The sequence below is a fragment of the Dasypus novemcinctus genome, chromosome 5, assembly GCF_030445035.2.
Source record: "Dasypus novemcinctus isolate mDasNov1 chromosome 5, mDasNov1.1.hap2, whole genome shotgun sequence".
Taxonomy (NCBI): domain Eukaryota; kingdom Metazoa; phylum Chordata; class Mammalia; order Cingulata; family Dasypodidae; genus Dasypus; species Dasypus novemcinctus.
In genome coordinates, this window is record NC_080677.1 from 133,027,660 (window position 1) to 133,052,510 (window position 24,851).

General features: G+C 33.8%; 1 protein-coding gene across 13 annotated transcripts in view; it reads right to left on the minus strand.

The window, feature by feature from the left end:
- KMT2C (lysine methyltransferase 2C) overlaps positions 1–24,851 on the minus strand; it is a 357,676-nt gene that overhangs the window by 132,688 nt on the left and 200,137 nt on the right. For all 13 annotated transcript variants that reach the window (XM_071215365.1, XM_058298034.2, XM_071215363.1 and 10 more), the window contains exons 7-9: positions 16,042–16,204; positions 7,892–8,063; positions 6,012–6,126 (exon numbers count right to left, since the gene is read on the minus strand). In XM_071215365.1, coding sequence (XP_071071466.1) covers positions 6,012–6,126; positions 7,892–8,063; positions 16,042–16,204 — 450 coding nt within the window. The remainder of the gene's footprint in view (positions 1–6,011; positions 6,127–7,891; positions 8,064–16,041; positions 16,205–24,851) is intronic.

Consider the following 24,851-nt stretch of genomic DNA (forward strand, 5'->3'; position numbering starts at 1 on the left):
ACGACTACTAGGTATAAACCCAGAAGAACTGAGAGCAGTGACACCAAGAGACATACGCACATTGATGTTCACAGTGGTATTATGCACAATTGCCGAAAGATGGAAACAACCCAGGAGTCCATCAACCAATGAAGGCAGAAACTATGGAATATACACACAACGCAATATTACACAGCTTTAAGAAGAAATGAAGTTGTGAAGCATATGATAACATGGATGAACCTGGAGGACATTATACTGAGTGAAACAAGCCAGACACAAAAGGACGATACTGTATGATTGCACTATTATGGACTAAATTCATTGTATAAACTCATGGAATTAATAACTAGAATAAAGGTCACCAGAAAATAGAATGAGGTTAGAGAATGAAAATCTGTGCAGAATTGGTTTAAAAAAAAAAAAGTTGTTTGTTAATCTTTGGAAATGAATAGAAAAGGTGATAGCACATCAAAGTGTTTGTAACTAACAATGCTATTATATGGGGATGACAGTGGTTGAAAGGGAAAGTCTAAGGTCATGAATTTTACTAGGAGGAGAGCTAAAAAATGTAAAGGGACTGCATACTAAAGTGAAACCTCAGGTGAAATATGAATATGGGTAATATTGCATATATAAGACTGCTTTTCTTTGAAATTGAACAAATGTATTAATGTCACAGGTTATTAATATTAGGCACAAAAAAACACATTATGCTATGTGAAAGAAACCAGTCACAAAGTACAAAACAGAAATCAGTTTATAAAGATGAAATTAAATTAGTGGTTACATAGAGCTGGGGAAGGACAGAGGGATTGAGAGGTGACTGTTAAGGAGTAAAGAAATTGTTATAAGTTTAAAAAAAAAGTCTTAAGCTTTCAACCACCCTACTATACATCCTCCATTAAAAAAAAATATCAAACTATCCAACAGTATTCTCAGCAATATTATAAACGATATTGCCATTCTTAAGGAGAATAGCAGACTATTTAGAGAAAATTAGTAAGAGAGTAGACAAAAGGGAAGGCAGAGAATAACCTCAGAAAGACCCCCAGAAAGGTAAAGAACTGTTCCAAGGTACTGAAAAATAACAAATAAGATAATGAATTAAAAGTAGGAGACACAAATTAACTAGTTGTTACTAAAAATTATTATAGAGATTGCAGAAAAGGTCAATACTTTGAAAAAGCAGTTAAATTTTAAAACCCAAAAGCTTCTCTACACCTTTAAATGGGCCTAACAGGAGAATGACATGCTCTAGGCAAAATTAATTTGTTAGAACCATTATCATATATACCCTGAGAACAAATCTAAAAGGCTAAGAAAAATAAAGATCCAAAAGCTTTCAAAGAAAAAGAAAAAAGGATTATGATCAAGCAAACTGCAAAAACAGGAAGATTTTTCTTCTATGATACCGTAAGCCAAGAAAACTTTGAATGTTTCCAGAGTATAAAAAAGAAAAAGTTCTAACAAAACATTATACCAAACTAAGTTTTTGGGGTAGTCTAAAGATTACAGTCTCTTTCAGGAAATATTTCATTCTTTCTTGGAGGAACTTAACCGAGGCTGCAAAAGACTGGAGGTGAAATGAAGTTGGAATTTACAGAGGAAATACATTTTTCACACACATACATGCACAATGACAAAGCTTATAGCCTAGGGTTAATTTAATCAGGGCAAAGAGTGGAAAGAGAGGAGAAGCAAAATTTTATATTCTATATAAAAGGGTGGGGAGAGAAGGGAGGATGCTAAATTTATAGGTGATAACTATCTATGTTTATAAAAATAAGATTCTGAAGTGGAAATCATTGCAAAATGTGATACACACACACACAAAAGGAAGAAAATCTAAAGTCTTTCGAAAGATGATACAGAAGAATCCAACACACAAAAAAAGTGTGCAAAGGTAACACTGAATGAACCAAAACCCTTATGGCTCTTCCCTGCTTCCCTAAGTCAATGGTTACACAGGATGAAGAAAGTAGTTATATATTGATAAAGGATACAATATATTAGCATTGGCCTGGCCTAACTTCTGAGTAATAAAACAACAGTTTTGGGGGGAGAAAGGTAAGATACAAGAAGAAATATATATCAGTTAAATATATCATGGTCAATTTTCATGACTTTGTTGAATCAGCTAGTATAAAAATGAAGAAAAAAGATTTTAAGGGAAATTAATAAACACAAATGCTATCCTAATAAACAGTCACTGTATTTCGAGAATCATCAGAGGGATGTGGCTCAAGCAGTTGAGCTCCTGTTTCATACATGGGAGGTCCATGCTTGGTCCCCAGTGCCTCCTAAAAACAAAGAAGCAAACAAACAAAAAAAACCAACACTGGGGAGCTGATGTGGCTAAGTTGTTAAGTGCCAGCTTCCCACACACCAGGTCTCAGTTCAATTCCTGACTGGGGTACCTCAAAAAAATTAAATTATATTAAATTTAAAAAAAAAAATCAAATAAAGAAGAAAAACTACACTGGTGAAATTATCTGATTAAATAAAATTAAACCATCTGAAAATAAAGATAAGTAACTATTAGGTCGTGTATAAAGTTATGAATATAAGAAATTAGAGTGGGGCCAAAGCATGATCAAAAGTAAATTTATAGTCTTAAATATCCATTTTTCCTTAGGGAAAAAAACAAATTACCAATTCAACTTCAGTTTTCAGAAAGTAAAAAGAAGCACTGAAGTGAAAACAATGTAAACATACAAATAAAAAAGAATTATCTAATATATTCATAAGGGTTTTACACCCATTAGTCCAATAATCAAACAAGAGTGAGAACACAAGTGAAATCAGCTGGTACCCAGACAGCAAAGGAAACAGAACCACCTGAGAATGTGGCTGGAAGCCATCACAGTCTTTCAAACCCGCATGCTCCCTCCTCCCAGGGGGCTCTTTGTTCTCCAGGTGAGAAGGCCTCTCCCCTCCAATTCCCTCGACACTGCCAGCTGCAGAATAGAACCAGCAGGCAGACCATCCTAGAACCTTGTTGCTAAGCTTCCAGTTCCAGGTGTCACTCCTTACCAGGGGCCATGAGGGAAGGGCTGAGCGGGGCATCAGCACAGGTGCTCTAGGCTCCCTTTTTGTCTCCTCCTGGTCCCCTCACTCACCACCATCCCCAGGTACCTGACACTTCTGAAAAGAACTCTGTACTTTCAAAGACCCTACACCTCCCTACATCTCCTAAGGTTCGTGAAAAAACATGTCAGGCTTTTCCTTCCCCCTGACTGTCACACCTTTTTAAATTCCAGAATAATCCTGCTCAAGGGCCGCACAGTGCCCAGTGATTCGCTCCACATCACAACATCCTGACCCCAGCGGTCGCAGGCCTGGAAGGCTTCCCAGCACCTAGGATTCTAGAGACTCTACCACGCTACACCCCCATTAAGCCCCTGTTAACTACTGTACCACTGGTGCCCAGACCTAACAAATGGAGTAGTAAACAGAAGAGGAAACCAAAACCAAGGGCAGAGTTACCAGGATCACTTTTCTGTGTAGTCTTATAGGACATGTTTTCTGAGCACCTGAAATTTTTCAGACATACTAATCTAAAAATTAATATAAAATTAACTGACTTTTCACAGTATTGCAATGCAAATTCCAGTGCCTGCATTTTGCATTTGTATTTTTCACACAAGGAAGAAATCAAGGTTTTACTTGGTTCAAATACAGAAATGTGGTAAAAAGAACTAAGTTTTTGGATAGCATAGGAATATGCACCACAGCAGTTTCATAATTCATAAAGCAAGCAGATAAATTCATAAAATAAGCAAAGGATTCTGCTCTTTGTACATATTCAATTTGCAATAGTTAAACTGCAAACTGTACAACAGTAAATTATAATGTGGAACTTCTGTTATATATTTTAGAATTAATTGGATGGATTCCCATCTATTCATTGTGCCACAATGGTGAACCTGTGAACAAAAAACCTAATTTAATAAGTGACGTTTCATTTTATCTAATGTTCAAGGATTGCTTGCTGGCCACTTTGATGTTTGAATTAGTAAACAAGGACAAGGCAATATAAGTACTATTTTTAAACAAATATTCATACTATAGGCATTCTCTGTATCAACACTTTTATAACGAAAATAAAGAAAAGGACCTGAGAAAATCCAACTTTGGCAATTTAGTTATAAAGCAAAATCACTTGTTATTTATTTTTATTCATTGTATTTTCTTTATAAATTCTACTTGGTTTTATAAAAGAATAACAAAAAACAGTGTAATAACATAACTGCAGAAATTTGTGCTTAACTTTTTTTCTATAAAATTAAGATTATAATAAAAAAATAAGTCAACAGTGTGTTGTTATGTATGGCGATATCTAAAGTCGTCAATTTCTTAAGATCTACATCCAAGAAAAATAAACCGAGAAATATTTAATAATCTAAAGGGAAAACCCTTGTTACTGAAGTAAGTATAATGTACCAGGAAACAGCATAAAATATTGGAATAAGGTTTTAGATTATGAGACAGGAAATGACTTTTGGTTAGTCACTAGTCTGCTTCTAGAAATAAGTAAACTTGGACAATTTACTTAACCACTAAGCCTCACTAGCCCTCAATCTAGAATTTATTAGTTTACCTGTAGAGATTTCAAAGGGAGCACATGGACAATACTTTTATAATAGGTTAGTCCTTTAGCGAAAAAGATCCTAGTAAATATTTTCCAAACAGAAAAAAAATTGAGTCAGTTGAGAATTAAAGGTGAACTTGTATTATTTTTACCTTCTATTTTCATGTTAAGAATTAAAATAATTCTAAGTGAATGTTGCTTACCTGGTACTACAGTCTGCCCCTTTAAGCAGAGTTGTCAGCCAACCCACACAGTTTTACAGATTCTATCAGAGCCTCAGTAAATTCCCTACATAGCACAGAGACCAGAAAGGAACAGCTCCAAGCCATAAAGATGCAAATACAAAAACAGATGGAAGAAGGAAGACTCACTGACTAATCAGAAAAACTTTAAAATAATTGCAAATAGATATTAAAAAGAGTTCCACCAAGCAGAAGTCTTATATCTTTAGCAATAGAAAACAAATGGGAAAATGTCTACAGCTCTTGTCCAAATCTCAAAACCAACAGAAACTTTACATGGAATCTAAGAAATAAATAACTGAGTAAATAATCACTTAAAACTACCACAGGGATGGGGAGACACAAAAGCTGCATATACAATATGATTCCAACTATTTAACAATAAATAATATTTAATAAATACATACCCAAATAAATATAGGTACTTACAAAATCATTGTAAGGAACCTCAAAGCTAATCAATCTAAATGTAATATATTTTATCTCTGGATTATAAATGAATCAATTAAAAAATATATACCTCTGTGTTTTGGTTTCCTCATACGGGGATAACACTACTTCACAGGGTTACTGGGAAGATTAAAGATAAATAATTCAAATATAGGTTTTAAGCCATGAAGCATCACTGAAATGTTAAGTTTACAATTTTATAGTGGCATTAGGTATAATAGCCTAAAACTGGAAACAACCCAAATGTTCATCAAGAGGTGTTTCAAAAAACAAATTGTGGTATCTGCACTACTCAGCAATAAAAAGGAATCACTATTGACATATGTACCATGGATGACTCTCAAAATAACAATGATGAGTTTAAGAAGCCAGTCAGAAAGAGTATACATTATATGATGTGATTTACATAGAGTTCTAGAAAATGCAAACACTCTATAGTGACAAAAAGCAGATTGCTTGGGAAGGCAGAGGAAAGTGGGTAGAGAGTCCAAAGATGGGATTACCCAAGAAATTTCTGGGTTAATGAATATGTTCATTATCTTGATAGTGATGAAGGTTTCACGGGTGTATACAAGTGTCAACACATAATTTCAAATATGTGACGTTTATTGTAATCAACTGTACCTCAATAAAGTTGATTTTTTAAAAAAATGTGATGGTAGCATACAGATTTGAATGAGTATTTGTCTGTTCTCTATATGAATATACAAATGATGATAGTCTTCTTAAAAAATAAACAAACTTACTTTGCATTTCCAGCCATTTGTTGGTACTGATTTCATAACTGGTTGAAGACAAAAAGTATGATACCCTTTGTCACACGTATCACACACTAGCATCTTGCTATCTTCTCCAGATTGTCTAAAAAATAAGATAGCATTAATGATGCTTATCTTTAAACTTATGTTTTATAACATAAGCACAAAAAGAATCAATTATGAACTGCAGTTCATAAATTACATCAGTATATGTTTTCTCTCTGCACAGATAATGACAGAAGTAACTCCCTAGAGTAACTCCTTAAGTTTACTTCACCCATTTTAGGATTCCCACAAAGGAAAGGTTAAGGAAAATAAAAAACTCTGATATTTCCTTTTTAAGATACCTGATATTCATCTTTTCTGGGGGAAGGAACTTTAACTGCTAGGTGGTGCTGTATGGAAAGGAATAAATCTTGGCACAATAATTGGAAAGACACTGTAATTCAATGGAAGGCAGATCACATTTAACATCAGATTTGTATTTAAATTCAGACTTCTATCTCATAGCTTTATGATTCTGAGCAACTTGGATTTAAGTACTGAGTATCAAGTATAAAATGGGAATAATAATCAAAGATTATTTATGAGAATTAAATATAATGTTGACTCAAGAGCTTAAAGAGTGATTAATAAGCAATAAATAAATACGTATTAAAAATAATAACGTTATATTGTAGTTGAAGGCCTAAAACCTTTCCCTAAATAGTCTTCTGCTCCAATGCAAGATCTCTGTCTTGATTCTTGACTGTGGATTTTAGCCAATCCCAGATGCTAAGAATTCAAGAGGAGAAAAGAAAAAAATGGGGAATGCAAGAAGAGCTGAGAGATGAGCCTCTAGAATAAACGTGGGAATAATTAGAAGTAAAAAGGAACATGAGTTGGTTAGCCTCCAGGTATTTCATATTCAGTTGAATAAATTCTATATACAAAACTGCAAATTTCATTTCTTCAGTTACAAAGCATGATTCTGGAGGACAAGCACTCTTCAAATTCTCTTACTCCTTCCTAAGAAACTGAGTGAAAATACAAGATATAAAATACTCTCATACTTTTAAAAATTTTTACAATATGAAGGCATATGGTTTTATTTATTCCACATAACTCCCAGATATTGATGCTTATAGTTATCAAATTCAATAACTAATAAAAAACAGAGTGATCTTGGCAGTGCTGGCCATAATTATTCTAGGTTACAAGAATTTACAGCATGTATACAATTTGAAGACTGCTGAAGATGCCAATATCTCCAACTTATGCTAATTAGTAGCATGAGAAAAAAAAAATCATAGAAAAAATTGGAGAAATGATCACAGGATGGAAACACAACAAATTAGAAAAGATAACCCCATTTCAAATATTTAGTTCCCACATAATAAATCTACTGAATTTAGATATATTTTTAATTTCAGATCTATTTTTAATTTTTTAAAACAAACTGTAGTCAATATAAGTTGTTCTTCCTATAAATGGAAATTCTAGCATATCACTGATTCTTTGGCTCAGTTGTAATAACTAATTTCTGTAACTAGAGGTTTATTTTTCTATTAAATCTTCTCCAGCCCCCTCAAAAAAAAAGGTGCTTATTTTTGAATGCTGATTTATTTTAAATGGTTAATATAATTCATTTAAAAGATTTTTGCAAATTTAAATTAGCTTTTTTAGGCAACAGAGGAATTTAAGTTATTCAAATTAGTTTTGTTCAGGCTTATTTCAAAGTGATAAAAACTTTGATAAATACTCTAGTCAGTTTGAATGAATACAGCTATAAAATGAACAACCTTTATCATATTATACAACTTTTAAGTACCTATTAATAGGGTCTTTCAAACTAAATACATACTTTTTGAGTTAAAATTAAAACTTACTTGCAGTTCTGGCACACTTTGCACTCAGGACATTGCCAACCTGCACGCTTTAATGGAGTAACCGCTATATCCAGGCACATTCCATGATAATGCTGACCACAAGTAGTACAAAAGAACTGATCTAAGAGGTCTCCCGGGCTGTCACATACTGCACAGTTTGCATCTTCCTTTGCTATAATTTAACAGCAAAACAATGAAATTGTTGCATAAGAATTTAACTACTCTTCTCACTTTACACTTTAAGAATCACTTGAAGGGAATTTACGTGTTAACTCCTTCAGACACCTGAAGTTATCCACAATGAACTGACATCCAATCAAAGTTAAGTTCTTGATAAAAACACTGTAATGTATTTAATCTGGATGTAATCACATTCAATTTAATCAGAGTTTTGCAGTTAATTTTGCCTACATCTCTACTTGTGACTATCAGCAGTTATTATTTAATTTTATATCTCTAACTTCAATGGTAATGCTCAGTACCTAGTTAATATTCAATATATGCTTGCTGAAAGAAACAAACAAGGAAAATATCAGCTGACAGTTTGCAGTATAAACATAAACATTTAATTCGGATGTTAAATATAATCTGAAATTAACAAAATGAGATATGTCAAGGCACAAAATTGAGAAATATAAATATCATTTAAATTAAAATGCTTCTTAAGCATAAACAATATAGATAAACTCTTCATGTGTATTCAAATCAAATAAGATTCTTTTAAATATTGGGAAATATGTTACGAGGGAGAACATTAAAGACAAAGTACATAGTCATATACAAATATAACATTTCATGTACTAATTCTACATCTGTATTAATTTCCAATTGTATAAGCATTAACATCCATATTATTTATGGATACCATCTATCCCTAAATGTAAAGAAATGGCACTGTTGTTTGAACATCTAAAATAAAAAATTAATAAGAATAAATTGCCTTGTCAAGTTCACATTTAAACTCATGAACATTATTACAACATAAGAAGGAAAATAATATATTCTAAAATACACCAATTTTAGCTGAAATATAAAAAAATGCCTGTATCTGACATTTATGATCTCGACTAAATGGTATGATTAAGCTGATTATCCTAGGATTGTTTTAAATTGTAAATATGAATTTATTTGCTTTTTTAAAGGTGTGGTCAGTCCTATCTATTCCTCGCTAGCTATCAGCTCCTCACCACCACCCGTTTTTTTTCCTTTCCCAGACAAGCATCTTGAAACAAGTAGTAATCGATTCCTTTCACTTACAATAGGAGCTGGCAAAGTTTCTCTATAAAGGGCCAGATGGTAAATATTTTAGGCCCTGTGGGCAACAGAGGTCTCTATCATATGTTCTTCGTTTTTGCTTATGGTTCTTTAAAATGCAAAAATCATTCTAAGCTTGAAGGCAGTATAAAAGCAGGCCCTTGTATATATTTGGCCTGTAGGCTAGTTTATGGACCCCTGACTTAAACTTCAAAAACTGGTATCTGCACCAACCATTTCACTGAAGCTACTTTAATGAGGCTACCAATGATGACGTAGTTGCTAAATCCAATGGTTCCTTTGTAGACATTACCTTATTTGCACTTTGCAGCATTTATATTACTAACCTCTTCCCCATTAAAACTTCCCTTTCCTTGGCCTCTTTGATAGCAACTCTATCTTGATTTCCCCTTCGGTTTTCCAGGCCTCCATCTCATCCTTCTATGTCATCTTTTGTGTCTCTACAATCCCTCTAAATGCTGGAGTCCCTTAGGGATTTCATCCTGTTCCTTTTTTCTTTTTTTTTGAGGTACCAGGAGCCAGAGACTGAACCCAGGACATCATATGTTGTATGTGGGAAGCCAGCAGTCAAGCACTGAGCCATCACCTTCCCTGAGTTGGTTTTATCATTTGTTTTCCTTGTTGTTTGTTTCTGTTCTTTCAGAAGGCAACAGGAACCAAACTTGGGGCCTCCCGTGTGGGAGGCGGGTGCTCAATTGCTTGAGCCACATCCACGCCCTATTCCTTCTTTTTTAACTCCCCACAGTTTCCTTTTGTGATCACAACACGCATGTCATAAAATTACCACCATGATTCCCAAATCTTTATCACTAGCCACAGATTTCTTTCCTAAACCCTGAATATTTATTTTCACATTTTACTGGATCTCAATAGGCAGAAGATCTAAAGACAGGCAAACTCAATATCTATAAAATGAAGCTTTTTAAAGTAAACTAAAACCTCTCCACTTTTTACTCAGCCAGCTGGGTAAGGATAGAAACCTTAGCATCACTGTTGATTCGTAACTCCTCCCCTACTCAACCCATCTAATTGGATATCAATTCTTACTTATTAAATTTTTTACATATCCTTTTTCCTTTTATTTGTACAGTTAAGTCCATCATATTTCACTTTGGCAACTGCAGTATCTACTAAATGGGAACTCTGTTTACATTTCTGATCTCCTCACTAACTTTTCTCCTACAAATCCAGAGCAATCTTTCAAAAACGTAAATCTAATTATTAAGTCCTGCTGAAGTTAAAATCCATCAATAGTTCTCTTTCACCAAAAATCAAAATATTCTATTATGAGGCAAAAAGATCCTTACCTCCCTTTCCAAATGAATCTTAGAACCACTCTCTCTTTCCTGTTCCTATCAGTAGTCCACGATGCACTTAACACATTGTGCTGTTTAAGGCTGTAGGCTATTATGTGTTCATCTCTTTGCCTGAAAATTTGTTCCTTCAAATCCCTAGTCCATTCCAAAGCAGGTTTCAAAACTGCTTAAACATATTCCCTGAACACCTAATGCCATCACATCCAAGTACTAATGTAGTTGCTGAATACTCCTTTTCCCCATATGCTTAGAAGACAGTTGTTATAGAATCAGTTAATTACAACACAGTATTGCTGAATCCTTGCATACTGCCTAAAAGTCTTCTGTGAAACTTATTAGAGTTTGCTAGTTTGATATTTCAACCTGCCATGGTAGCCACTAGCTACATGTGACTACTGAGCACCTGAAATATGATTAGTCTGAACTGAGATGTGCTGTATCAGATTCCCAAGACTTAGTACAAAAAGTCAAATTTCTTAATTTTTACATTGATTACATGTAGAAATATTAATACTTTTGATATATTAGATTAAATAAAATATATTAAAATAAATTCCAAATGTTTCTTTTTACTTTTTATAACATGATAAATATTTATATATATATGGGTCACATGATATTTTTATTGCACAGCACTGTTCTATATACAGAAAGACCACTCTGCAACAAGACAACTGTTAATATCACTATGGCTGAGAACAGTTTTTATTCTGTAATAGTTTCCAACAAATAGTTAATAAATCTGTAATACTGTTTGGTAAGTATGACTCATTTGTAGTAAAAGAAAATTTAACATGTGAATCTAAAACCATTCACTTACTTTGCATTACCAAAAAAATAATAGAAAAAGTACTACATAGAAATAAATTGGAAAGCGTGGGCTATGGTGTGGAACATGGGACATGGGGTGCAGCGATGCCCGGAGACGTACTCACCAGACGCAATGGATGTGACATGATGATGGGGGAGAGTGTTATTGGGGGGGGAGTGATGGGAGCGAATGGGGACTTCATATTTTTTTAATGTATTATCTTTTTAAAAAATGAATAAATTGAGTAGAATTTGGGGAAAAAAAAAAAGAAATAAATTGTAGGGAAGTGGATATGGCTCAACTGATAGAGCCTCCACGTACCATACAGGAGGTCCGCGGTTCAAACCCAGGGCCTCCTGGCTTGTGTGGTGAGCTGGCCCATGCGCAGTGCTGCCACACGCAAGGAGTGCCATGCCATGCAGGGGTGTCCTCCGCGTAGGGGGGTCCCACACGCAAGGAGTGCATCCACAGGGAGAGCCACCCCATGTGCAAAAAATTTTTTAAAAAGTGTAGCCTGCCCAGGAGTGGCACACATGAGCCGACGTAGCAAGATGATACAACAAAAAGAGATACAGATTCCCAGTGCTACTGAGAATGCAAGCAGACACAGAAGAACACACAGCAAATGGACATAAGAGAGCAAACAACGGGGGAAGGGGAGGAGGGGAGAGAAATAAATAAAATAAATCTTAAAAAAAAAAAAAAAAGAAAAGAAAGAATTTCAACTTTCTCCCCAGTCAGTGAGAAAGTAAGATAATATATACAGCCTTTAAGGTCATATATGACAAGATGATAATTCTGGGCAGCTTTGGTGTCATGTTGGATATAAGTTAGTATATGTATATATACACGTACATGCACAAATATCCCTGCAAGCCACAGATATATTACGTTTGAAGCAATCATCAAACAATTAAGTGGAAATTTTCTCTAAGCAGCTGGAAAAGCAGAAGTGACTGAATGAAATGCTAAGGCTAAAGACAGCAATGTAAGATAGGATATAAGTAAATACAATAATAAATTAATATATAAAATATAAGTAAAATCTAAGTCTATTTGGTTTCAAAATCATGCTGTTCACTACTAGCAATATTGCCCCCCACTGGAAAGGAAGATCAGATAAAGAATACCTGAGAGTGCATGAAATTAGAGCGGGTGGTGGGGGAGAGGCAAGATTTTTGTGGCAGGAGAAATGAATGGGAGAAAAATAAGGGTACATTTGTAAAAGTTCACTTCCTCAGTGACAACTGTGAAAAGAGAAGACATGGACAAAAATATAAAGCTTACATTAGAGGAGAGCTTATCATGGATCCTTAAACTTAGTCAAATAGGAAGGTCAGACTAAGTTTAAGAAAGTCTAGAAAGTACTTTAAAAGTAGTAATAAAGAGGAAAGTTCAAATTGTTATCAGAAAGCGCCACCTTAAAAAGAACTAAATCAGCACAGCTATGTAACTTGTGTCAATATTACAACGCATACCACCTACAATTCTATTATTGGCAGTACATGGCGCTAGGTGATTTGACTATCAAATGAAATTTCTAGAAAGGAAAAGTAAATTATGGATGGAGTCCACAATAGTTGGCCTGGTTAGCTGGCAGGTAGTTAAGAAAGAAAGGTCAGGAGGCCAATAGAATTTTGGGTCATAGAGAAGTAGCAGGACTTGGTGTCAAGAGATATAAAGACCACCAAGAAAGGTTGCAGCTAAAACTTAAAAAGTAGGATTTAAAGCTGAGTGGTGAAAGTAACTACAGTGGAAGAAAGGAAGATTAAGAGATAAAGCATTCCCATATCTAAACCCTTCAAGGGTTTAAACTATGACATTCCCATGTTTAAACTTTTCATTGCAGACAGAACAAAATAAAATTTGAATAAAATTCAAATTCCTTATCCTTGCTTACAAGGCTTACGTGATCAAGGCCTTTGTTCACCCTGCTATTATCTCTACCTCTACTACTAACGTTCCAGCTACTAGCTGTCTTTTACTTAATCATACCAAATTCATTCCTCAAGGTCTGTGCAGATTTTCCTTCTGCTCAGAAAGTTTATCCCTCAGATCTTCCATGACCAGCTCCTTTTCATTCATCTTTCCCTAACCGGCAGAATACTGCTCAGGAAGTATTTCTGGTTATACTTCCTAGATAGATATTTAGTGTTAATTTTCCAAACAAAGTTAGTGTGTCCTAGCATCATCATGAAAATAAATGAAGCCACAAACAGTCATTTATCTATGCTAGAGCAAAACTAAAAATACTTTCTGATGAAAATCCTGGTCCTGCTCATAGATAGTCTCTTTGAGAGAATTTTTTTTCTAAAGAGGTCCATGTTTGTTAGCTTTCTGAACTTTATAAGATGTCAGTTGTACTCCTAATTCAGCTAACCAACAAAGCAAATGGTTCTGCACTTAGCTAGTAGCATAAATTATTTCTACCCCACATATACGATTAGTACTCTTATAATTTGAACCTTAGATAAAAGCTGAAATAACTATTTATTTGCTAAGCAATTAATATATGTAAGGCACAGTGCTATGTGATTTCCATTAATTATCATTTAACCCTCATAACAACACTGTGATTTAAGATATTCCCATTTTAAAAACAAGAAAAGTTAAGTATCTTGTGCCATGACATACAGCTGTAATTGGGATAGCAAGAAATATTTACTTAAGATTTTATGAAGACTGGGCAATCAATCCAATCTGCAATACAGCCAAAATTATATTTTTGAATTGAGACAGAGTCAGAAAGCTGTGAATTTAGAGTACACTGTTTATGATCTCCAAGGAATTGAATTTACTCCATTGGGTTTTGGTTTTATGCCACTGTCTTATTTTGAGGGCTGTAATAAAAAATAGCCCTCTGGGATTGGTTTCTTATACTACAGCATACAGTGCCCTTCTTTCCTCTTGTCTCAGTATCAAGCAAATTCTTATTATATTACATATTCTATAATCAGGTTAGTGTTCATATTTCCTTCTGTGTTGACTGCTAGAAAGCTCTGGAACTAAATTTGTGGTTTATCTCTAGAAAGTCTGCACTTATTTTATCTCACTATTGCCTTCAAACTTATCCTATCCTAATTTTCCCATGGCCAAATCTCCTTGTTTATTTTTAATTTGATTATATCCTTTTGTTCATGTATTTTTATAACTCTCCATTAAGTCTACTTGGAACAAGGCATAGTACCAATAATTTCATTTTATCTTTATGCTGCCAGCATAAATCTATCGCTACATGCGTGATAAATTACGGCTAATTGCCTCACCTCAGTTCTTACAGAGTATTATTTTACAAAATGATTTATGATCCTTAACTTAGGATAGAGATAATTAGGGCACAGTATTGAGTAAAAAACAGTTATAAAATTTCTAACATAAAAAACATATTCATAAAAAAAGTTAGCATGTTGTTTACTGAGGTCTACATAATGAGTCAACATAAAAAGCTGAATAAAACTCAGACTGTTACACAAAATTTATTTGATTAGGTTGGTAATGTGTATTATAACACCCAGCATATTGACGACTGACGTCTTATTTACTTACTGAGGTAATTCACTAAGTAGGTCTTCCACTAAATAACACCCATAATAGCTGCTGTGCACGAATAATTTTTTCTCCCAAATTTAATAGTGAAATCTAAAACATTTTTATATTTTAAATCCCTTATATCTTAGCCTTAAAGATAATTTGAAATTTCAGTTAGACTTACTTAAAATTTATACCTTTCTAGTGACTAAGGGAAAAGGATTACAGATAAAGACACAATTAATTCCAACTGAAAACAAAATTAAGGTACTAATAAAAGGTAAGCAATGATCATGTAGTCTAACTATATTTGAAATTACCTGGTTCAAGTCCAAGGTTGCTAAATTTATGTTTCACAGAGCTAGAAAGATGGGATAAGGGCTTTATCAACATTACTAACAGATAAAAATTAACAACTAGGTAATTAAAGAGTAGATGACATTAAAAAAAAGTGAATAAATCATCATCAAGATTTCAAATAGATTTGAAATTCAGTTCACTAGTGGAAACACCCCAAAACATACATGCTCATTGGAAATCTATACAGTAAGAAAGTTAAGCTCTCTGTTTAATGATAAAGATAGAAAAAAATTTTATTTTTTTAATAACATAAATTTCAAACATGTAAATATTTTCAGTTATAAAATACTTATTGGAAAAGAAAGAAAAAAGTATAACAGAATTATAGATAATCAAAGTTGATGAATCAAGAAGGAGCTTTAACAGATATTTCTAGCATGACTGTTAGGCTATATTATTTCCAAGAATTTCAACAGTGACTGGTAATCCTATTAATGTGTATCCTAAATTAACACCTGAGAGAATATCTTCTAATTACCCAAATGGGTGGTTTTCTTTAGTGTAAAAGACACTGAATATTGTTTAACTACTCTAATGACTTATAGTATGTATATCAGAAATATTATCTATTCAAATTTTCATTCTTTCTGCAGTGGTTTAAACTTCTTTTAAAAATAAGACTAAAAATCATGCAAACTACCTGTAAATTTTTGAGAACATAACTTTTCAGATCTGACTTCAATGAAATTGTTGATAACAGTTTCTCTCCCAAGGACCTACTAACAAAGATCCTTCAAATTATTAGGAATTAGGTAAAAGTACCTTTAAATACAAGTAGAATAACAGAGAATTTACAATACTTGATATTTTAAATAAATACATTGATTAATACTTAAAATATATATCTGTAGCAAACTTACATCTTTCAGGAGCTTGGTCAATGTGTTCTGGACAAAGGAGGAAGAAATGACTAAAATCCTGAAAGGTACCAGCTCCAGCAGCACAAGGGTAATGGTACATCTGGGTACATTTCTCTTCACAGCATTTGATAGTGGCTCCAAGGTGCTTGCAAAATGCACATCGCTGGAAGAGAGTGAAGGGGGAAGAATCTCTTTATAAAACCTCAAAAAGGAACATTCAAACTATTGGACTAAGAAGGTATAAAAAAAATATTTGTACAGTACTAGTAAAACAATATGAATCTGCAGAATACTAAATATAGGATAAGTTAAAAATAGTATCTAAGGTATTAAGTTCAGTTCTTGGATATCAGAGACTTATCCTTCCACTCAAGTTAAGAAAGTTAACAGTCGCTTTTTTATTACTTTGTCAAAAATGTACAACTGAAAATAAAAATTTGGGGGGGAGTAGTGTTGTGTGTGGTTGAGCACCTGCCTCCAACACAGGAGGTCTCGAGTTCAGTCCCTGGTGCCTCACAAAAACAAAAACAAGCAAACAAATGAAAAAACCAACTCAGGGGAGCTGATATGGCTCAGTGGTTGAGCACCAGTTTCTCACATAGAGGTACCCTGTTCAATCCCCAGCCCTGATACCTCAAAAAATAAAAATTTTAAAATTTGAATTAAGAAAATTTTTTAAACCCACAAATATTAATACCATTAAAAGGTAGGTTTTTATAGTGAACAGTAACATTGCAAAATTTTTGCAGCAATGGCAAAGAAGATATTAGTTCAATTCTGAGAGACAAGTTTGAGGGTATAAGGGGTTATGGGATTTTTCCTTTTGGAGTAATGAAAACGTTCTAAAATTGACTGAAGTGATGACAGCACAACTCTGTAATGAAAATGAGAGCCATTCAGTGTGCACATTCAATGGACTGTACAAAGCATGGGACTGTATAACACAGGGAATCCAGCAGTGGAAGATGGACTGTGGTGAACATAACATATATGAGAACATTCTCTCATGAACATTATATATTAATATAGAATGTTAATACTTAGGTCAGTTAGGGGAAAAATACACCAAATGTAAGACATAAGCCATATTAGCAGTATTATTTTGGCAATGCTCTTTTATAGTTTAAGAAATGTTTCACAACAATGCAAGGTGTTGGTGATAGGGTGATGTATGAGAGCCTTATATGATGATATGCATACTTGTTTTGTAAATTCACATCTTTTACTATACACTTATTGTTTATATATGTTCATGTATAAATGATATACTTCAATAAAATTTTATTTTTTTTAAAAAAGGCTGGTTTTTAGTTAGGGTAATTTTAAGAGTTTGAAAATCCCACCAATAAACAGATAATACTGATATATATTATTTACAATACTACCACTTGTTACCCTGCCTAAAAATCAATTTGAAATAGTCAATCATAGAATACATTAATGATGAACAACTATATGGTTGAAGACACCAACACTTCACTGTAAGTTATTAGTTCACTGTAGTTACACACTTCACTGTATGGACACTTCACTAAAGTTATTAGTTTCAAATTTTAAGTAAAAGGTGGAAATATGAAGAAAAATTATGTCATCTGTCCTATGATTTATTTAAACTCCTGCCTGTTTCAACTCTCAAGTGACAAAAGAAATAAGCCCCAAACAGAAATCGAGAGCAAATGGATGTGGAAGAAGTCAGTACAAATTATATAAATGCTGCATTTACTTACTCTGCTTTCCTTAGAATGGTCATTCTTTCTCATCCTTTCAAACTCAGTTTGGGTAGCATTTTCTTTGTGAAATAATGGACAACCATGCAACAGTGAGTATTAAATCTCTATCGCTGTAGGAGCTACCTAGCAGTTTATCTTGTATAAAATACTATTTTAAAATTTATGCCATAGCATGGTAACTATTTTGTCTTTCATCTTAGTTTGAAATCCCTGATTAAAGACATTAGATTGTATTTTCTTTGTATCCCTAGCAACACAAACATTGTTTGGCAAAAAAAAGGCTTCATAAACAGATGTTATAATTGTATATATTAAATTTACTTTAATAATCTTGTTTGTAAATGTGGCTCAGAAATACCATAACTGAATGAACAGTAGTTAAATGAGACATCTGTGGTAAAGTAAATCTTCTGTAAAATAGAGAGTTGTACTCTCCTAACAATACTCTCAATATCTTCAAATGCTAATAAAAACTCTATATTCTTCTAGCCTATCAGTGAATACAACTGTTTTAATCATAACTATTGAACCAATAGAAGAAAGCGCAGTGATTCTTATGTGTCTTCAATACATTATATACAGTCGATTGTTGACTGTAGCTTCTAAGTAGCTAATACAAACTAGTTATATTAATAGCATTTTAATTTTATATAATATACACAAGTATACAGACTAATGCAAATTTCAGTTCTTTTTATACCTGAGAGTGTTACTGCATTAAAAAGACAAAAGTAAATAAATAAATAATAAATAAATAAAGTCTTGCTTCTCTTATGTTATAAAGGTCCTAAAAAGGATATTGTATTTTTTCAACACTGGGTTTATTTTTGTATTATAACCTCAGAATGTATCTAAATGTATGTACTATATTAACAGACTCTAGAGTTAACAATATCTATGACTTCTTTGTAATTGAATATCCTTGTGTCATACAAGAAAGCCCAAGAAAATGTTGAGGGGAAAAAATACATTTATAGGCTCAATCGGTTGAAAACATTTTATATATCCAAAATACTAATTTACAATGTCATTTATAGATATCAGTAAACAAAGAAAGGTGAGTAAAATACTAAATTCATTTTAGTGAACCCTTCAATCCCATCTGTTAGATAGCTAATGAAAGACAACTGGCATCAAAGGAAGGCATATACTTTATATATACGGTGGTATATTAGTTTTTGTTTTTGGGGTTATTTTTTTTTTATTTCTCCCTCTCTCCCCGCCCCCCAGTTGTCTGCTCTCTGTGTCCATTCACTGTGTATTCTTTTGTGACCGCTTCCATCCTTATCAGCGGCACCAGGAATCTGTGTTTCTTTTTGTTGCATCATCTTGTGTCTGCTCTCCGTGTGTGCGGCGCCATTCTTGGCCAGGCTGCACTTTCTTTTGCGCTGGGCGGCTCTCCTTATGGGGTGAGTTCCTTGCAGGTGGGGCTTCCCTAAGCGGAGGACACCCCTGCGTGGCAGGGCACTCCTTGTGTGTGGCAGCACTGCACATGGTCCAGGGGTCCACACGGGTCAGGGAGGCCCAGGGTTTGAACCGCGGACCTCCCATGTGGTAGGCAGACACCCTATCCATTGGGTCAAGTCCGCTTCCCAGTGTATTAGTTTTTGACCAAATAAACTCTCCTTTGTAAAACTGCAGAAAATCTCAAAAGATAAATTTCCACAGGGAACTTCTCTAACATCAGCATTATTATCCACCACACATCTGAAGTCAAATAAATTCTAAACTAAGCAGCAGTAGCAAAACTAACATATTTGGGGGGTGAAGATAAAGTAAATAGTTCTTAACTGATGACTCACTAAACAATTTATTTGAACCAACATTTATAACTCCTAGATAGCATTTTTAAAACATTTTTTATCAAGAAAAACAAAGAAAGAAAAGAAAAAGTATTATAATTTTTTAACACTAGTCTAAGCAAACCTCTCAATTAGAGCTCATATTACCAACTGTAAACATTTAACTAGACATTGAAATAAGGAAGGCGCTCTCAAAATAAATTTATAATACAAAACAACAGAGTCAACGAAAGTTCAGAGACTGAAGTTAAAATTTTGTTGTGAAACAAAAACAGGAAGTGCAGGGAGGGATATTACAAAGCTTAACTTAAATATCAAACAGTTATTCTTTATCAACTATGGCACCAAATTTGGGCTAGTTGATCTAAGAAATACCTATTACTAGGTTTCCCACACTCCAAAATTGTTTTTAGCTTTACCTAAATTTTCTCAGCTGGGATTCTCCCAGAAAGCGTAATAAAGAAGACGGAAATTAAAAGAAAAAATTAAAATGACATGGGAGGGGAGAGGATGTGACTCAAGCAGTTGAGCACCTACTTCCCACATGGGAGGTCCCGGGTTTAGTACCAGGTGCCTCCTAACAACAGCAAGCAAACATATGAAGGGGCCAAAGGAGCCAATGTGGCTCAGTGGTTGCGCATCAGCTTCCCATATTGGAGGTCCCAGGTTCAATCTCCACCCCCAGTACCTCAAAAAAAAAAAAAAAAAAAAAGACATGGAGACTGATACAGGAGGCCTAATATTCATTTAACAGGAGTACCAGAATGAGATAAAATAGGAAAAGGATTATAATCAGAGAAATTATTCTAGAAGAAAATTTCTGAAAGTAGCTAATAATGAAAGCAAACTTTCATTAAGCATACCCTCCATTTGACAGATGAGGGACCTGAAATACAAAGGGAGCTTTCATTGGCATATTGAGTCTATAAATTGAAAGTATCAACTTCAGATTAAAACGTCCCACCAACTGCGAAGCAGAATGCATAAAAAAAAAAACAAAACCAAGAAACACTGGCAAAATTTTAAGATAACAAGTTAAAGAGAAAATTCTAAGAACCTCAAAAAAAAAAGTAAATATCATTTATAAAGAATGGATGATCATACAGCTGTCACTTCTCATTAGCAATACTGAATGCAAAAACAAAATTGAACAATATCTTTTCCAAAGTTTAAGAAAAAATTATTTGAAACTAAAATTTTAATACCTGCTAAGCTCACAATCAAGTCCATGAATAATAAATTAAAGGGGTTAAATTCTCTAGTAAAAGAAAGCAACTCTCAAAATTGTCACACATACACTCCACATATGTTTATATATAAATAAACACACACATATACATGCACATATATGCATTTTGCACAGAGATGCAGGAAGTTAGAAAATAAAGAACTAGAGGAAAATGCATACAAAATGCCATCAAAAATAAAGCATATACAGCAATACTGGTTGCAAATAAAATAAAATTCAACTACAAAGCAGTGAACAGGACAATTCATATTAATTAATATTAATGTAAGTTTTATGTTATAATACAAATTACTCAGATGGATACACACTCATGAACATTTATATTTCTTTGACTTATAAAAAATAAGAGAATCTTTCTAGACTTTAAGTAATCAAGACATTAAGTGGTAAAGAAATAAAGAACTTAGAAGCAATGATTTAATGTTGATCAAACTGACACAGATACAGAGAACTCCATATTCTAAAAATAAAGAATACACATTATATTCAAATGTATTTATCTGGCCATAAAGGAATGCCCACAAATTCAAAAAAAGCAGATTTCCTAGGCCATATCCAATAAAAGCAAATATGTCCTAGACTTAAGAAAATAATAATTAGAAATGCATAATAAGGATAAACCCTCAAATCTATCCACTAGAAAATTTTAAATTCTTTTCCAAGAGCAGTTTTTTTTCCAAATCAAAAGAAAAAAATGCATATTATTTAAAAATGACTAAGCACATGTCAAAATCCTTGAGATGTGGCAAATGTAGTTCTCAGAGGAAGAAAAACATAGCTTGCAAAGTGCATGCAAAGAATAAAAATAAATGAAGCTAAATTTAAAAATTGAAGGCAGGAAGATTCGACAGAGAGATCAGCCACCTAAGGAAATAACACACACTAAGTTTGTATTTAGGAAAAATGTTACTAATAATATTCAGGTGTTTAAGAGTCAATGAGGGGGTGGCGGACTTGGCCCAGTGGTTAGGGCGTCCATCTACCACATGGGAAGTCAGCGGTTCAAACCCCGGGTCTCCTTGACCCGTGTGGAGCTGGCCCATGCGCAGTGCTGATGCGCGCAAGGAGTGCCATGCCACGCAGAGTGTCCCCCGCGTAGGGGAGTCCCACGCGCAAGAAGTGTGCCCCGTAAGGAGAGCCACCCAGCGCGGAAGTGCAGCCTGCCCAGGAATGGCACCGCACACACGGAGAGCAGACACAACAATATGACGCGACAAAAAGAACACAGATTCCCGGGCCGCTGACAACAACAGAAGCGGATAAAGAAGACGCAGCAAATAGATACACAGATCAGACAAGTGGGGGGAGGAGGGAGGGTGGAGGGGAGAGAAATAAATAAAATAAATAAATCTTTAAAAAAAAAAGTCAATGAAAAGAACACGCGTTTGCTTTAGAAAGAAATGCTTAAGATAAAAATGACTGAAATAAATATCCACCTATCAGATCATTTGGTATATGAACTGGCCTTAAATAATGAATAGCTTCACGACTGCTTTTGTTTTTTAATAATTAGCTGGTCTTGGATTAATCAACAGAGAAACTAGCTTAATTGAATCAAACAAGCCCGTTAAGAATAGAGCATTTTCTCCAACCATGTACAGAAGGGGAAATCAGAGAAATTCAAAGAGAAGGATTCACCATTGCTGGCTTTGATGAAGGGGGCCATGCACAAGGACCAGGTAACAGCATTAACGGCTTAGAGAGGCCCCTGACAACCAGTGAGGAAATGGGGATCTCAGTCCCACAACTGCAAAGACCAGAATTCTGCCAACAACCTGAATGAACACAGAAGAGGATTCTTCCCCAAAACCAACAAGGGCAAGGCCAGAAATCTGGATTTAGGTCTTGTGAAATCCTCAACAGAGAACACAAATGAACCTGCCCTGACTTATTATAGCCTTCAGAAGTGTGAGCTAATAAATGGGTCTTGTTTTAAAGCCCCTAAATTTATGGTAATTTGTTACACAGCAATAGCATTCAAGGCCCTCCATGATTTGGTCTATACAAAATCACTATTATATTTTGAGGATTTGTTTTTACACTTATACTACACAATGTCTCTCTTATTCAAGACAAAATAAACAGGGAAATATTTTAACCTCCATCATAAAGAATGTGGAAGCAAAGACTCAGAGGGACTTTTCTAAGACTATCTAGGCATTATGAGACCCTAACAAATGAATCCTCTACCTATCAGTCTAACACACTTTTCTCTAGGTGATAGCAGCATATACAACTCAGGAGTGCTGAACAAATGGTACCCTACTAACTATAATCTTTAACATAGGCATAAAGAAAAATCTGGCTAAATCTAACTATACAAAAATTAAAGAAAACAGAGAAAATCAAAAGACAAATAGGCAAAATGAAAGCAACATTCAAATTTTTTTACAACATTCAATTAAAATTACTAGTACCCTAGATACATAAAAAATATTAGAAAAGAGACAATGGACACTTTAGAGACACTCATAATTTAAAGAAGGTAAGAAGCTGGCCAATAAAACATGCTTCTTCTGCAGAATTTGTTGAGCATTTTTGCCAGCAATTAGGTCAAGTACTTTCTTATTATAAGAATTATCTTTTTTAACTCTAACAATCACCACTTTAGGCAGGTAACAATATTTTTCATATTACAGCTGAGGCACAGAGAAGTTAAATTTCATGTTCAAGTTTACAAAGCCAGGAAGTAAAAGAAGAGTTGAACTCAACGAGTGGATAATTAGATATTGGTAATTAATAAAATCCTATTAATGGAATATAAGGACATAATATTTGTTCATGTTTTCACCATCTCTTTCAATTTGGCTCGTAAGAAAATTAAAATTCCAAAAACTATTAATTCTCAGTGCCTACCCAAAAACACACACTGGAATGCTCACAGCAACACAATTCGCAATAGTCCCAAATTAAAACTGCCCAAACACCCACAGTAAAAGGGAGAAATTACGGTACTCTCAAAGCAAGGATATATAGCAATGGGAACAAATGAAAAACAATTATAAGCAACAATTTACATGAATCTCACGAATAAAATGTGCTTAAAACAACAGACAGAAAAATGTTTTTACTGCCCAAGTCCAATTATTTATTTGCTTTTTCATAGCTTACATGAAATTCTATATAAATACTAGAATACCTAAGGTTGATTAAGATCTCCTGTTCCTCTCAAGTAACTTCTAGTATGTTAAGATGATAGCACTTGGGGAAGAGATATAGTTGAAAGTCCTGTAAATCTAATTCCAAGATATTTGTGTCTAGCAAAAAATAATAATATCATTTGGTTATTCATAAAGCTCAAAATTAAGTAGTACCAATTGTGAATTATATCTTCTGATATAACAATATGATTTATTGTTGGAAAATTAGAATTCTAAAACTTGAAATATTATAATATAAGCATAAGTTTGTTTAACATGGTATTAAAGTTAGCAAAATAACACAGTATTGTGAAAAAGAGTTAGAAATTTCAAAAACTGTGAAAGAATTTAAAAGCTTTCATATGACAAGTAAACACAGACACAGAAAGATTAAAAGTAATCGGATACCTTTCAGTCATGTCCATAAAGAGCCTAAATCGAACAGATACTTTTACATTTTCTTTGGTCCAAAATCTAGTTGTCAATTGCCACTTTTAGCCAAAATTTAAAACTAATAGATCAGGATGCTCATCTTCTTAAAAGATTCCAACAATAGTACAATAGTGTCTACTCTTACAAAGAGTACACAGATAGAATTAGCTTATCCAAACAGAATGTATGTATGCAAAAAACTACTACATATATCAACAAATGGAATCAATACAAGTAAACCAACTTCTCGTTGAATGAAATGTTTGTATATGACTTTGAAGACCAAATTGCTTATGTTTTCTACCTGTCATATAAAGTGGCTGAGTAGACTTCCATTACTTTCCACTGTCAAAATGATTCCTGCCAAGTAAAAACTTTTAGCATAAATCACCACCATCACAGAAGTATTAGCAGTAAAAACATTAAAACCACTAAATTAAAATGATCAAAATGGCTG